The sequence below is a fragment of the Ctenopharyngodon idella genome, chromosome 8 (assembly GCF_019924925.1).
Source record: "Ctenopharyngodon idella isolate HZGC_01 chromosome 8, HZGC01, whole genome shotgun sequence".
In the NCBI taxonomy this organism is placed as follows: Eukaryota; Metazoa; Chordata; class Actinopteri; order Cypriniformes; family Xenocyprididae; genus Ctenopharyngodon; species Ctenopharyngodon idella.
This window is the reverse complement of record NC_067227.1, coordinates 4,578,217-4,593,021: the sequence shown is the minus strand read 5'-3', so window position 1 is coordinate 4,593,021 and position 14,805 is coordinate 4,578,217. Positions and strand designations below refer to the sequence as shown.

At 36.0% G+C, this 14,805-nt stretch overlaps 1 protein-coding gene across 1 annotated transcript; it reads left to right on the top strand.

The window, feature by feature from the left end:
* Window positions 1–413: 413 nt before the first annotated feature.
* Window positions 414–13,428, top strand: tprg1l (tumor protein p63 regulated 1-like). Its single transcript, XM_051903962.1, has 6 exons — window positions 414–720; window positions 2,683–2,774; window positions 3,702–3,752; window positions 3,843–3,968; window positions 4,190–4,343; window positions 7,934–13,428. The coding sequence occupies exons 1-6, from the start codon at window positions 520–522 to the stop codon at window positions 8,126–8,128; spliced, it is 819 nt and encodes a 272-aa protein (XP_051759922.1). The 5' UTR covers window positions 414–519; the 3' UTR covers window positions 8,129–13,428.
* Window positions 13,429–14,805: the final 1,377 nt, after the last annotated feature.

The window sequence follows — 14,805 nt, the reverse complement described above, 5'->3', positions numbered from 1 at the left end:
CAGTCATTTTTACGGACATTACTAAAATTAAATATTTTCTTAATTGAAAGAAAATTAAATCCAGTCTGTTTTTCTAAGGTATTTAGATAGTAGAAATAAATTTAATATGGATAATCTTGACTTTAAAATTTTTATTCATTATTTTGAACTCAATAGCCACATTGCCAAAACTGTAAAAAGTTAATTTAAAGTTAATTTCAAGCAAAATGAAAAACACGGTGCTTAAAATATTGTTGTGAGATTATATGCATTCTATTAATGTGATATTTCTGAAGACAGTTGATATAAAAACATATAACTATCATCAACGGACATGAAATGTACCCTAAATTATAGAACGACGCCTGAACTGTTTATTTAAACATCCGAATGAAGCCGCTAACTTATAAACAGAACGGGTCCCTTTAAATCCACTGTAGAGTGGAGCAGGTGGGCGTTCCTCTGCGCAACACAGCGCTGCTGGAACTGAGCGGAATCTCTTCTCAGATACTTTCAGCTTTTGCTCGACGCTTTAGTGAAATGCTGCAGCTGAATGACAGCGTAGATCCTGAGAGCCCGGGTGCGGCTATCTTACACCCGGGGGACTGTGATGATGGACTGGAGGTGGCGGCCCGAGCTGGAGCTTCAGTGGCCTGCTGCACCCCGCTACAGACCCTCACGCCTTTCCATGTTCACAACCCAACCATGCGAGCTAAAGTCAAAGACTATTTCGTCTTTAGGGTGAGTAAGTAATACAATATTTGCTATAAAAAACGTCCGGACGCGGTAGTCAAGGTTGTAATCTGTGAAAATGTTTTGTTTCTTAGCGTGTTGTTGACTAGACAGGGTTGTATGTCAAAATCTAGGAAGCTGCCTACGTAGACAGCACAGAAGAGCGTCATAGGCACGTTGATCGCGTTTATCGAAGGAGCGCAATGACAAGGAACAAAACCCATAGAGTTTAAACGTTTAATTGTTTTTAATTTGACAGGCGTTGTAAAAACGCAACAAAAATAGGCCAAAATGCCCATAATGCATCTTCTTTGCTCGAAAATGCGGTCAACGTAGGGAGCACAGCAGGTTTTGTGACACCTCCATTATTTTGTGACCTTAAACAGCAGTCTCTTTTTTAGCTGGAATGAGGTGCAGTCAATTAGCAGTACTGTACATACAGTGACCTTGTACATTAATATGAAACTAACTATAATTATGAAGCCCACCTAACATTACAAAACTTGCTAACTGTGATAGTATTCAGGTAAAGTTGATACTTTTTACAAAAAAAAGGGGGTAAAGACAGTATCTTAGGCTATACTGCCTACTATAAATTAAACGTCAGTTTTGAAACTGCAAACAGTGATAAACATTTCAAACAGATTCAAATTCTTTTGCATTTATGTTGCACATTTCTGTGAATTTTTTCTTTTTCTTTTTTTTTGTAGACAGAGTCAAAAAAAAAAAAATGTTGTTTGCACTTTATATTAGATGCTTTTGCTAGGAGTTTTAACTGTAGATATGTTAAATTATATTGTGTTCATGTTATATTGTAAAATACTTTTGTTTCTATTGAGGAGGGATATGGTTTAGGTTAGGGACAGGTTTGGTAGTACGGTTAAGGGGTCCGAAATGTTTAAAAATTTTAAAATTACTAAAAATTATTACACTAGAGCTGCGTTTCAATTCAGGGGCTGGATCCGTTGAAGGACTCGGACTCGGCCGTGAAGGTCGGACATGTTAGTTTTTGCAAATATTCTGGTTTGTGATGTTCTGCATTTGTAAATTGCTTTGTATAAAAATGTCTGCTAAATGAATAAATCTAAAAGGAGCATGTGAGTTTTGTGTGTGGTTTCAGCTGGTTCAAAATTTAAACATACATTTAGAATAAACTTTAATGAAAATTAATTTATGCATCATTATTATTAAGAGTGACCAAAAAACAGATTTTCTTTACACTTAACTATGACTTTTGCCTCAATAAACTCCTAATTAGTGCTTATTAATAGTTAGTAAGGTAGTTGTTAAGTTTAGGTATTGGGTAGGATTAAGGGATGTAGAATATGGTCATGCAGAATAAGGCATTAATATGTGCTTCATAACTAATAAACAGCGAGTATCCTTGTAATATTGCATGCTAATAAGCAACTAGTTAATAGTGAGAACTGGACCCTAAACTTAAAGGGTTAGTTCACCCAAAAATGAAAGTTCTGTCATTAATTACTCACACTCACGTTGTTCCACACATGTAAGATCTTCGTTCATTTTCAGAACACAAATTAAGATATTTTTGATGAAATCTATATGACTCGTCCATAGACAGCAATTTAACCACCACTTTCAAGGTCCAGAAAGGTACTAAAGACATCATTATAATAGTCTATGTGACTGCAGTGGTCCAACCTTAACAACAAGAATAATATTTGTGTGCAAAAACAAAACAAAAATAATGACTTTATTCAACATATATCTGTGTCATTCTCCTATGTTGTTTACGTTCAGTGCTTTGAGGTTCTACGTCAGCATGCTGGCTCATTATTGGCCGACTCATGTGTCAGCAGCACATGCACGTGTCGATTTTGAATAAAGTTATTTTTGTTTTGTTATATATATATATATATATATATATATATATATATATATATATTCATGCTAATTTGATGTATTTTCAAGCATCTAAAATATTTGCTCTGTTTGTTCTCATCCCAGCCAGGAACCATAGAGCAGGCAGTCAATGATATCCGCACGGTTGCCTTGCCTTCAGAAGACGGAGAGGTTCTTAGTGTGTGGCTGCTAGCAGAGTGAGTCTATTGCTGCCCTTTCTTTGGACATCCACAGAATGAAGCATAATATCATTTTTACTATCATTGCATGCAATTTTAAGTGAACAGAAGGGCCTTCAGTGGATCTTACAAACTGGGTCATTCTAAACCCTGGGAATCCTGGGTTATCTTGCTATAGACAAAGCCATTTAGGAATGAGATTGCTTGGGTGTTTGCAGTCTTTTAACGATTAATCGTGCAGCTCTAACGTGAATATGAGGCAAGTGATTGCTGCGTTCAGGCCCTGTCCTGTTTGCCATAATTTTGGGATCACATCCTCAGACTGGGAATTATGCATTTCTATGCCTAAATGAATCTGCAGCAGTCAGGTGGTACAAGTTGGAGCTCTCAGAAAATTCCCAGTTTACAAGTTGTATTTACGAGCTCTGCGAGGACAAGAATGTTTTTACAAGTTGAAATCTCACAATTATGGTAATTATGATATGGCATCACCTTTTGGCTTCAACCCTGATCAAACCCAACTGCCTGTATCTTTGTAGTAATCCTGAAGACCTTGATTAGCTTGATCATGTGTATTTGATTAGGATTGTGATTAGGAAAGTGCAGCTCAGTGGCCTGTGTTGAGAACCCCTGCTGTACATGTTTGTCGCTGCAGTGCAGGGTTAACACCGCAAAAACGCAACTTGCCCTTCTCTGGAGCAGATTTTCTTAACCCCGCTTCTAAATTACGAGTGTGAAACGTTTGTTTACCCAGCCTTTAGAATGGCGATAACCCGGGGTTAAGTGCAGTGTGAAATTACTGAAAAGTGATCCACCAGTCCCATAACATACATCAAAATACTGTGATATTACCATCTAATAACATCAAGAATTAGCCTACCTCTTGATAAAAACTGACAGATGTCAACCAGATCCATGTCCTCTATGTCCTATTTTTTACCACAGAATTGATCACTGGAACAATGAAAAAGAGAGACTGGTACTTATAACTGAGAGGTAAGAAAGTAATTAATTATTGAAAATGATATTTAATACATTAGCAGCAAGGAAGTCAGTCCTGAATGAGCTGTTTCTGTTATGTTGTAGGTCTTTGTTGGTGTGCAAATATGACTTCATAAACCTCCAGTGTCACCAGGTCGTCAGAATTTCCTTGAACGCTGTGGACACAATCTCTGTCGGCGAGTTTGAGTTTCCTCCCAAATCCCTCAACAAGTAAGACACTTTCATTCTCAAGCACGAAACACAATTCTGTTGATGTGACATTGTAATTTTTGGCTGCTCAACATCTCTGAGGGTTCTCTCTATATTTTGTTAATTACCCAAACATATTAATTGGTACATTATACAACAAACATTAAAAACAAATGAGAGTTAGGTAGTATTATAGTGCAGGATAGTAGTATGACCAGATGTGTGTGTGTGCGTGTGTGAAGGAGAGAGGGAACTGGAATTCGTGTCCAGTGGGATAAGCGACCAAGACCTTCGTTCTTAAATCGCTGGAACCCTTGGTCCACTGACATACCCTTCGCCACCTTCACTGAACACCCCATGGCACACGCAGATGAAAAGGTGGCTTCCCTCTGCCAGGTAAATGTGCTTCATACTAGTGTTGTCAAAAATATATATATTTTTCCTTTTCTATACATATAGATACTGAATTGTTTAAAACCGTTTTTATACGCATTTTCCACATTATTGATACACTGGTACCAGCTGCGTTCCCACTTTCTCTTCTCTCCAATATCAAGCTGACACACATCGCAGTGTGTTTTAATGAAATAAGTTTACAGACCATGCAGCGCAGTGCGGTTTTTCAGAGTGGAGTGCGGCACTGTGTTCTCTAGAAATTTTAAAATTTGGTTGTCAAATCAAAATTGTGAATTTATAGGGATTTTAGTGTATTAATTTTGTATTTATGTATCGAATCGATCTCTTTTTACATCAACCTTGATTAAATGAATAAAGAGTGAACGAATGGACACACGAGAGGTTCATGATCCGTTGTTTTCAACATTTTAGAGCAGCTCGGTTAACAGATAATGCAGTGATCATCTCTGTCTGTGCTGTGAGTTGAACATGCATTTGAGAACGCAACGCGCAAGTTAGACTTTTTCAAATGTGCGTAATGATTGCAGAGTTGTGAAGAGAAGCATCTGTAAAACTGCTGCGCTAGAAACTAGAAAACAGAAACTGCCAAAATAGAAGCTCAAGGGTTTAAATATTCCAATTATGATTTGTATTGTATTGTAATTTACTACTGTAAAATATTTAATATGCTTGTGAAATATTCATTTTTTATTTTACAGTGCAGTTGTATTACAATAGTAATATTTCTATCTTGGAATAATTATAATAATTATATAATAATATTATTATTATTATTATATATAATCCCACTCAGAGCTATCAAGTCTGAGGAATCTCAGACAGTTTCTGTTTATAAGAAGATACTTTGACTATCAGAAGTAAATTAACTTCGATATGGATCAAATTTTATGCTCAAAATGTGGCAATTTTTCCCCAAAATGAAAATTCTGTCATTAATTGCTCACCCTCATGTCGTTCCAAACCTGTAAAGCCGCGGTCACACTAGACTTTGAACGTGCAAAATTTCTTCGGATGCTGTAACAGTCGTGATATGACGTCACGGTCTACAGCGTCTTTTTTATAAACATGAATTCAACACATAACTTAAAGTAATACATTCAAAAATGTAAAAATATAGAACCTACTCGACTGCAAAAATATCATTCTTTTAATTCAGCCGATCTTCTACTGGTCGCACGTCTTCACATGATGCGAATTCACAGGTCAGAGTTCACCAAACTTGAACTTTGGAACACAGCGAAATGTGAATTTTTTCGCACGAGCTTGCGTTTCCGGTCTGACGCATTTGCATGCGTTGGAATGGAAGTCAATGGAAAGAAAAGTGAAATGTGACCGCACCTTAATACCGTGTTTACACCAGATGCAACTTTTGCCGTGTCGCATCACAACAGCTAAAAATGTCTACACTGAACACAACAAACCGTCCGTTGCAAAGCACTTGGACTACGTCAGAAATAGAATGGGGAATCCGTTTACTGTCGGGTATTTGTTGTCGCATCACGCCGCACCGTATCCAGTGTAGACTGATATAGATATAACTGATTATTATGGGTTCTATTGTCTTTTGACGCGTCGTGTCGCGCCACTCGCGTCCGGTGTAGATATGGTGTAAAGCTTTCGTTCATCTTCCAAACACAAATGAAGATTTTTTTGATTAAATCTAAGAGATGTCTGTCTCTCCATTGACTGCCTTTGCAACTACCACTTTGACACTTCAAAAAGTTCATAAAGAGATCAGAAAACTAATATGAATATGAATTGAGTGGTTTAGTCCAGTTTTTCTGAAGAGACTCATTTGCTTTATATGATAAACAGATTGAATTTAGACTTTTATTCACATAAAAACATTGATCAGCGAACATGAACTGAAGCTCAACGGAACCTGAATGAACAAACGTCTTCTGGAAGCTCAAACATGCTGCATGCTTTATCATAAAAAGTGATCGAGTCCTTTCAGAAAATTTGGACTAAACCGCTCAATTCGTATGGTTTAGTTTTCCGATCTTTCTTTTTGAACTTTTTGAAGCGTCAAAGTGGTAGTTGCAAAGGCAGTCATTGGAGGGATAGAAAGCTCTCAGATTTCATAAAAAAGATCTTCATTTGTGTTCCGAAGATGAACGAAAGACTGACAGGTTTAGAACGACATGAGGATGAGTAATTAATGACAGAATTTTCATTTTGGGGTGAACTAACACAATTCACAAAAGGAAAATGTGAGTGGTGCTTGCCCATCAAAAACCTGTCTACTAAGCAATCAAAGACTGCAGGCTTTACCCTACTACAAGAAATCTTTTGCAATCTTGGTTTTAACTAAAAACAGACAACTTTTTGTGTTTTGGCCTTTCATTTACACAACTGCATTTTGGGGGCCTGAAAATTGAAACTTTAGAAAACTGGTTTCAAAGTGCAAGTTTTTGAAAAAGATACCTTTAGCGTCTCTGTGTAAACAACAACGCAAATTTGTGGTGAATTTGTTATTACGTGTTCAGTCTATAGGCACGTAGTGTTTCTTTACAAAGTGACATTGCCAACTACTGGCCTGGAAGCATAATACAGTGTTTTTAGTTGTTTTTGTGGATCTGCGTGAACTGGGATCATTTTGACAGCATTCTTGTCTGTACTTGAAAAATGCAAAGAATTTTTTTTTTTCCATATTTAGTACATCATTGTCGTGTAAATATATCCTTAAAGGATTAGTTCACTTTAAAATGAAAATGACCCCAAGCTTTACTCACCCTCAAGCCATCCTAGGTGTATATGACTTTCTTCTTTCTGATGAACACAATCAGAGTTATATTAATAAATATCCTGACGCATCCAAGCTTTATAGTGGCAGTGAACGGGACCAACGAGTATGAAGCTCAAGAAAGTGCATCCATCCATCATAAACACACGGCTCCGGGGGGTTAATAAAGTCCTTCTGAAGAGAAGCGATGCTTTTGTGTTAGAAAAATATCCATATTTAACAAGTTATGAAGTAAAATATCTAGCTTCCACCAGACCGCCTTCCGTATTCAACTTAGGAAGTAAGCGTAACTAACGTCGCGTCAGTTAAGCTTTTTTCGTAAGTTGAATAGGGAAGGTGTAGGACGTAGCGCAAGCGTTTTGAACTGCGAGTGGCGTTACATTTTTCCTAAGTTGAATACGGAAGGGGGTCTGGTGGAAGCTAGATATTTAACTTTATAACTTCTTAAATATGGATATTTTTCTTACACAAATGCATCGCTTCGCTTCAGAAGGACTTTATTAACCCCTGGAGCCGTGTGGAGTACGTTTTACTTTGGATGGATGCACTTTCTTGAGCTTTATACTTGTTGGACCCGCTCACTGCCATTACAAAGCTCGGATGCGTCAGGATATTTATTACCATATCTCTGATTGTGTTCATCAGAAAGAAGAAAGTCATATACACCTAGGATGGCTTGAGGGGGAGTAAAACTTGGGGTCATTTTCATTTTAAAGTGAACTAATCCTTTAATCTCAGATGCTAAAATCATTCAGCATGGTCTTCATACTTTGCTATATGCATGGGAAGACATATAAAGATTTCATTCTCTTCTCCATTTCAGCTTGATAATTTCAAGACCCAGCTCATCCAGGCTGTGAAAAAAGCCCATAAAGAATTCCCCATCCCAGGACGAGCCAATGGCGTACTGATACTGGAGCGGCCACTCCTTATCGAGACTTACCTGGGCATCATGTCCTTTATCAACAATGAAGCCAAACTGGGCTACGCCATGACAAGGGGAAAAATCGGCTTTTAACTATTGAATTCTCCCTCCATCTCTGTCATCCTCCAGTCAAGTGCTGTTTTTGAGTGATACTGCTACACTTTAGTATGTGAGTTGAGTACATACTACTTGTTTTGTTGTTTGTTTGGATGTATATAGCGTGTGAAATGTGCCAGGCAGTAAGACATGGTCACTGCAACAGGATGTGCCTGGATTAACCCGATGCCAATCTACATGCCCTCTTCCTCTATTCACATATAGTAAAAAAGCCTTTCTAATTTGGTCGAATGATTTGGAGAGGCAGTTTGTGTCTGTTTTATGGCATGCTTTGATGACCATTGAATATTTTTAACAAATATTGTGTCAGTCGACTAGTTAGTAGGTTGATTGAATGACTTAAGGAAGTCTTTATCAATTTAGATATGTTTAGGGTTCACCTGACCCCGCTCTGCTGAATTTCTAAAGAGGGCGTTTAGATAAGACGCATTCTTGCAAACAGTGTGCACTGGAATGGAACAGAACGCTGGGGTTTCGATGCGTTTTTAAAAAAGTTAAGCTCAAAAAGCCAATACTAATAGAAGGATGCTCAAAAAAAACACACAAGATGCAATGCAATGACCGAAGACATATATCTGCATGTGTATGACTATAGCGCAGATTGAATAATAAAAAAAACTTCCAAAAGCGTTTTACCAAGCGTACAGTCAAACAGTTAAAGCACAGTTTGCTAATTAAAGCATTGCCGCCAAAAATATAAACAATAAATTATAAAAACTTTCTGACCTCAGGGTTAGGGCTAAGACTTGTTGTGTTTACTTTTAAATGTAGGATTTCCAGTTGCGATGAAATAGGAGTAGCAACAGATTTTTCTTCCAATATTGTGATGTACGTTGAGTGTAATGGATTATCAAAAAAGAAAAAATGTAAGGAGGGACTTGGGTTCTATGCATAGGTTGTTGATTGGATGTCAAGATGTGGGTGTGGCAATTAAAAGTAGAGGCAGATGAACATGAGTTTGCAGGAGGCGGGTTTAAGCAGACTAACGCTGCGTCCGAACTCGCATACTGTATAGTACATACTACATCTGATTTGAAGGAAACTTACTTAGAATGCATTTTTTAATGGTTACTATATAGTATGAATGTATGTAGTATGAATGAAATTTGGATGTACTACATCTGCCATGTTTTCACTGTCATGTGACCTTCTAGTGTTAGTTGTGTCTCTTCACAGCCATTTACAAATCCTCTCCCGTGGCCTCATGGGATAGTAAAGGGTCCATAGAACGCGTACTTCAGAATCTCGGCAGAAGTAGTAGGTCATCCGGGGACTTTTCGCCTGCTGTTTTTGAATACTGTGTACTTGGACAAACTACTCTGTTGGCGTACTGTTTTCCGCGTATGATATAGTAGGGAATTATTCGATTTCAGACGCAGTTTAAATGATTGAAATCGGCATACGTCATCAGATCGAAGTCTGTCGTTTTTAACGGAAGGTCCAGTTATGGTATTTTGATTAAACATTACGAGGTCAAAAACAATTTTCAAAATTGCAATATGCACGGATGGATTGTTTATAATAAGGTTTATAACATTAGAAAATAGGGTGATTTATTATTTTTTTTATTTTATTTTTTTTATGCCAACTTTAAATACTAGTGGAGTTTGGAGATTCGTCTATTTTAAAATGGTGTACTTCATTCATAAAACAAAACAGAATTTATGTGAATTTTTTTTTTTTTTTTTGAACTTTATTGTAAATTAACACATTTAAAGGGGACACATCATGAAAATCAGACTTTTTCCGTGTTTAAGTGTTATAATCGGGTCCCTGGTGCATCTACCAACCCATAAAATGTGAAAGAGGACAACCCAGTAACTTTGTTTTGGTAAGCCTGTGACATAGGAAGGAGAACTTAGTAATATTATACTGCCCCTTAATCTGTATGTTTCCACCCACGGTGCCGCCATTTTGTTTTCGCAAGTGACAATGGTGTACCAGTTACACTGGTACTGGAGTGCAGCTGTCCTGCACAGTTTAGCTACAACCCTGATCAAACACACTTGAATGTCTTCAGAATTACTAAAACTACGTGAAGGAAGGTGAGTTGAGCAAAACTCTGCAGGACAGCGGCACTCAAGAAAGACCGTCCCTGAGCTCGTGATATGTCCCAGCTATGTAAACATTATCACTGATCTGTTAACGGCTATAATAGTAAATTATAGTAAAATTACTATTAAATTAATAGTAAAGTATGAGTCTCCATAAGCTACTGGCATCTGAGCCATTAAGGATGCAGTGGTGTAATTTTATTTATAAAGGGAATGTGGCTAGATAAATTCTTTTGTCAGTATGTGTAAGTCATTAAAGGGTTAGTTCACCCAAAAATGAAAATAATGTCATTTATTACTCACCCTCATGTCGTTCCACACCCGTAAGACCTTCGTTCATCTTCGGAACACAAATTAAGATATTTTTGATTAAATCCGATGGCTCAGTGAGGCCTGCATTCACAGCAATGACATTTCCTCTCTCAAGATCCATAAAGGTACTAAAAACATATTTAAAACAGTTCATGTGAGTTCAGTAGTTCTACCTTAATATTATAAAGCGATGAGAATACTTTTTGTGTGCCCAAAAATATCTTTTAATTTGTGTTCTGAAGATGAACGAAGGTCTTACGGGTGTGGAACGACACAAGGGTGAGTAATAAATGACATTATTTTCATTTTTGGATGAACTAACCCTTTAACACTTGAATGCTGCACACGAGGGTCAGTAAAACACAGGATTTGCACAAAAGTTGATTCTCAAAGATGGATCGATACCAGCTGTTCGTGATTCAATTTCATATATATTTCTTGATGTTTGCAAATTGTCTTTCTGAATGTGTTTAGTTAACACGTTGCTAATGTACTGTTAAATGTGGCTAAAGTTATCATTGTTTCTTACTGTATTCACGGAGACCTGAGCCATTTCGTTATTTTCATTTTTAACCCAAAAATGCTTGCAAATTCATAAATGAATCTTCATTCTTATTGAGGCTGTCCAACAGTGTGTAGCTTTAGCCACGTTAGCCATGCAGCACGCTATCAAATCCATTCAGAATCGAATGTTAGCAAACATCCACAAAATACATGCCATACCTACGTTATCTGATATGCTGTGTCACGAACAGTTTGTAATGATCCCTTTTGAGTTATATTTGCTGTGTGAGCTTCTCTTGTTTATGCCTCAGTGTATTGGAACAATGAGCTTGGGGGCGGGGAGCACAAACTCATTTGTATTTAAAGGTACACACACCAAATCAGTGCATTTTTCTCCCACCCAAAAATAGGCAGTTAAAACATGGTATAATAAAAAAATCCATGGGGTATTTTGAGCTGAAACTTCACAGACACATTCTGGGGACAACTGAGACTTGTAAAAAAAGGGCATAATAGGTCACCTTTAATTCAAAGTATGCAATTGATCGCACATCGTTTTTATGAACAATTTGGATGGAAATTCGTTCTGTTTGTTTCATGAATGGGGTCCAGTGTGACTAAAAAGGTTTCAAAGCTTGTCATAGAGAAACTGCATGCCTTCTGAACAGCACTGCTATCAAATTAAAACTAAGGCTTGCATTCTGTAAAATGTATTTTATTCTGTTCTGCAGTGATTTGATAAGGTGTGAAACTCTTTGGACCTTTACTGAAGATATTAATTAAGTACTCACATTGCTGACAAAGAAATCTCTAATAATTGTGGAATTTTTTTTTTAGGTCTAGACCCATTTACCTTTAAATTCACATTCATTACCATCTACTCTGCTGTCTTTACAAAATGTATTTTCACAAAGAAATGCCTGGGTCATATTTCACTCCAAAATCAAGTTAAAAAAACAAAATGTTTTGCATAGTCAAGCTCAATTCTCACTAATGCAATGTGAAAAATCAAATCCTCATTAGTGTAACAAAAAGTTATGAAAGTAATTCTGTGGACACAATAACTTTCTGTTTTCCAAACAGTATTATCTCTTCAAAAAAAGCCTGTTTAAGTTACTATGGAAGCTTGTTTCCGCCACTAAATAAAAAAAATAAAAAAGGTAATTGCGACCTTTTTATCTCACAATTCTGACTTTTTTTTTTTCTCAGAATTGCGAGTTTTTATGACGCAATACTGACTTTATAACTCGTAATTGACTTTTTTTCTCGCGATTGCAGGTCTTTAAATTTTTACCTTGCAATTCTGAGGTTTAATTGAATTTAACTCATAATTGTGAGTTATAAAGTCAGAATTTTAAGATATAAACTCACAATTGCGAGGAAAAAAAGTCAGAATTGTGAGATAAAATTATGGATTTCATGATGGAAACAAGCTTCCATAAGTTTAAAAAAAAAAAAAAAAAAAAAAAAATCTTGGTTAGTGTGTACTCAAATGTGTCCACCACAGGAAGCACCTGCCTGACATTTATTTTCACACTCTGTTCAAGTCCAGTGGCTGCGCATTTCAAAGTGAATTTCTTACTGTGGCTACTGTTAACCTCATGAAAAGAAGTGTACTACTGTTACATGTGCATTGTTCCACTCATGTTCGTGTGCTTTATTGATCATTCATGCCTTATTTCTTCAACCTTAATGTAGACAAATTGTTTGTACCCTTCTTAAGTTACAGAAAATATGGATGATACTGGATGCTACAACATTATTTAAAGCTAAAATGAAGTTATGCTTTTATTTTTATCAAAGGCAAATAGATATGCTGTTAATTTCTCAGGTGATGTTGGTCAGGTTGGCTTTAAATAAACTGTTTGCTTAAGGATGCATGACACGGAGGAACATTCTGCCAATGAAGGTTTCCCGCTGTTGAGCGATTACGGGTTCAGAGTATTTTTCATGCTTATGCACTTTTGTTGGCCAATTTCTGTTTGCTTTTTTGCTATGCATAAAGAAATAGTGGCTTGTTGAAATTAAATCTCTTGTTGGTTTTTTTTAAACATGCATCATAGTGTTTGTTTTTTACATATATATTTTTTGTTTTAATGTAATGTGAAGTTCTGCATGAAGATTATGCCTGCAACTTGATAGGTGTAAAATTTGTAGATCATTAGCCTCAATTCACCGAAACTCTGATTAAACGCATGTCATTTATTTCAAGTGATGAATTATTTGAATATCCATTCAACCATGTTATTACATTACAATACTGTTTCTATTACCCAAATAAAGCCTAGCTCTGAACTCTTCCGCCAGGTTTCTGTTTAAAAATTGATTTACCTACTACCTGATATGTTTTTTGTAATGTATGTAACATAAACATGCTTTAAGTAAAATTACAGTTACTTTAACACATTTCATTTGTTGGGGCGTCTTTCATTTTTTTTCAAAATGATTTATGCAAGGGTGAATCTCAAAACCTGGCAAGAACAGAAACATCATAAGACTATAGTCTATTTTTACATTGAGAGATTTTGATGACAATTAAGCACAATTCCACACAAATTGTCATTAATGGGATATTAAAAAGTAGGGCTGGGTATTGACAATTTTCACGATTCGATTCGATTTCTATTCGATTTTTGGATGTAGTATATCAGTTACAGTACATGGCAAATTTTCTAGAGAAAAAATTTCTGAAGTAATACTGTAAACTACACAAGGGAGTCAGCTGGTACTACTTTACTATAATATTGAAGGTTAAAATTAACTTATTTATATACAAACACTTAAATTACACTCAATTATGTTTTTTTTTTTATAATAAAGTTTAGAATTACATAATCATATTTCTACTCCAATTCGTTTTTTTTTTTTTATAAAAAATATAAACATTTAAATCAAGGCTGTCATAACTGATTTATTCAAACATGCATTAAATATTGAAGAACATTATAGTGAATAATGTAACGGTGCATAGCTATATCAGAATGCTGCTTTCTAGAGTTCATTTTTCTAGCTGACTAATGAGTTTATGGTCACTGAATATGTTTTTCTGAGGTAAATGTGACGTTACGTGACATTGTTTACAAGCTGTTTTATTGACGTCTTTCCGAGGTTGAAACACTGAGCTATTACACGAGATATGATATGGATTTCGGTAAGTTGTACTGTATCTTTTAACATACCTTCAGATGTTAATTCATGTTTATTTCGCGCTGTAACTGGTATTAAAGCAGAGGAGAGGATGTTCACATGCGCTCCGTGCTGCCGCTTCTCTTTAAATGAGGCGCTAAAGCGATCCGTCACATTAAACAGCGCCAAAATGGTACTTATTTTTTTAATCTCATATTAAGACGTCATTTGAAATCTGAGACTTTGCTTCATATAAAAAGTAACAAAGCACAAAGATTATTGCGATTTATTGGATGGGAGGCGTACATGTTCTGTTCATTCAACTGAAAACAGACTAGACTAATCGATTCTTGGGATTTAAGAATCGATATCGGTTCGTAGAAATGAGAATCGATTAAAATCGAGAAATCGATATTGTTTACTCAGCCCTAGGCCTATTAAAAAGCGCGTTTTTTTTTTAAAAAAAAGTATACATACTAGTAGTATTTACTGTATTGCTGATTTAATAAAAATTCTTATTTTAATTTTTAGACATATTACAGTAATCTATCTATAATAGTCTTTATAGTAATAAGAATCATCACTAAGCGAAACATCTAGACAATATCCAAACTAATGTAATAGGCATTTTTGTGAAAGGTGTTGTGAGACTTCCTT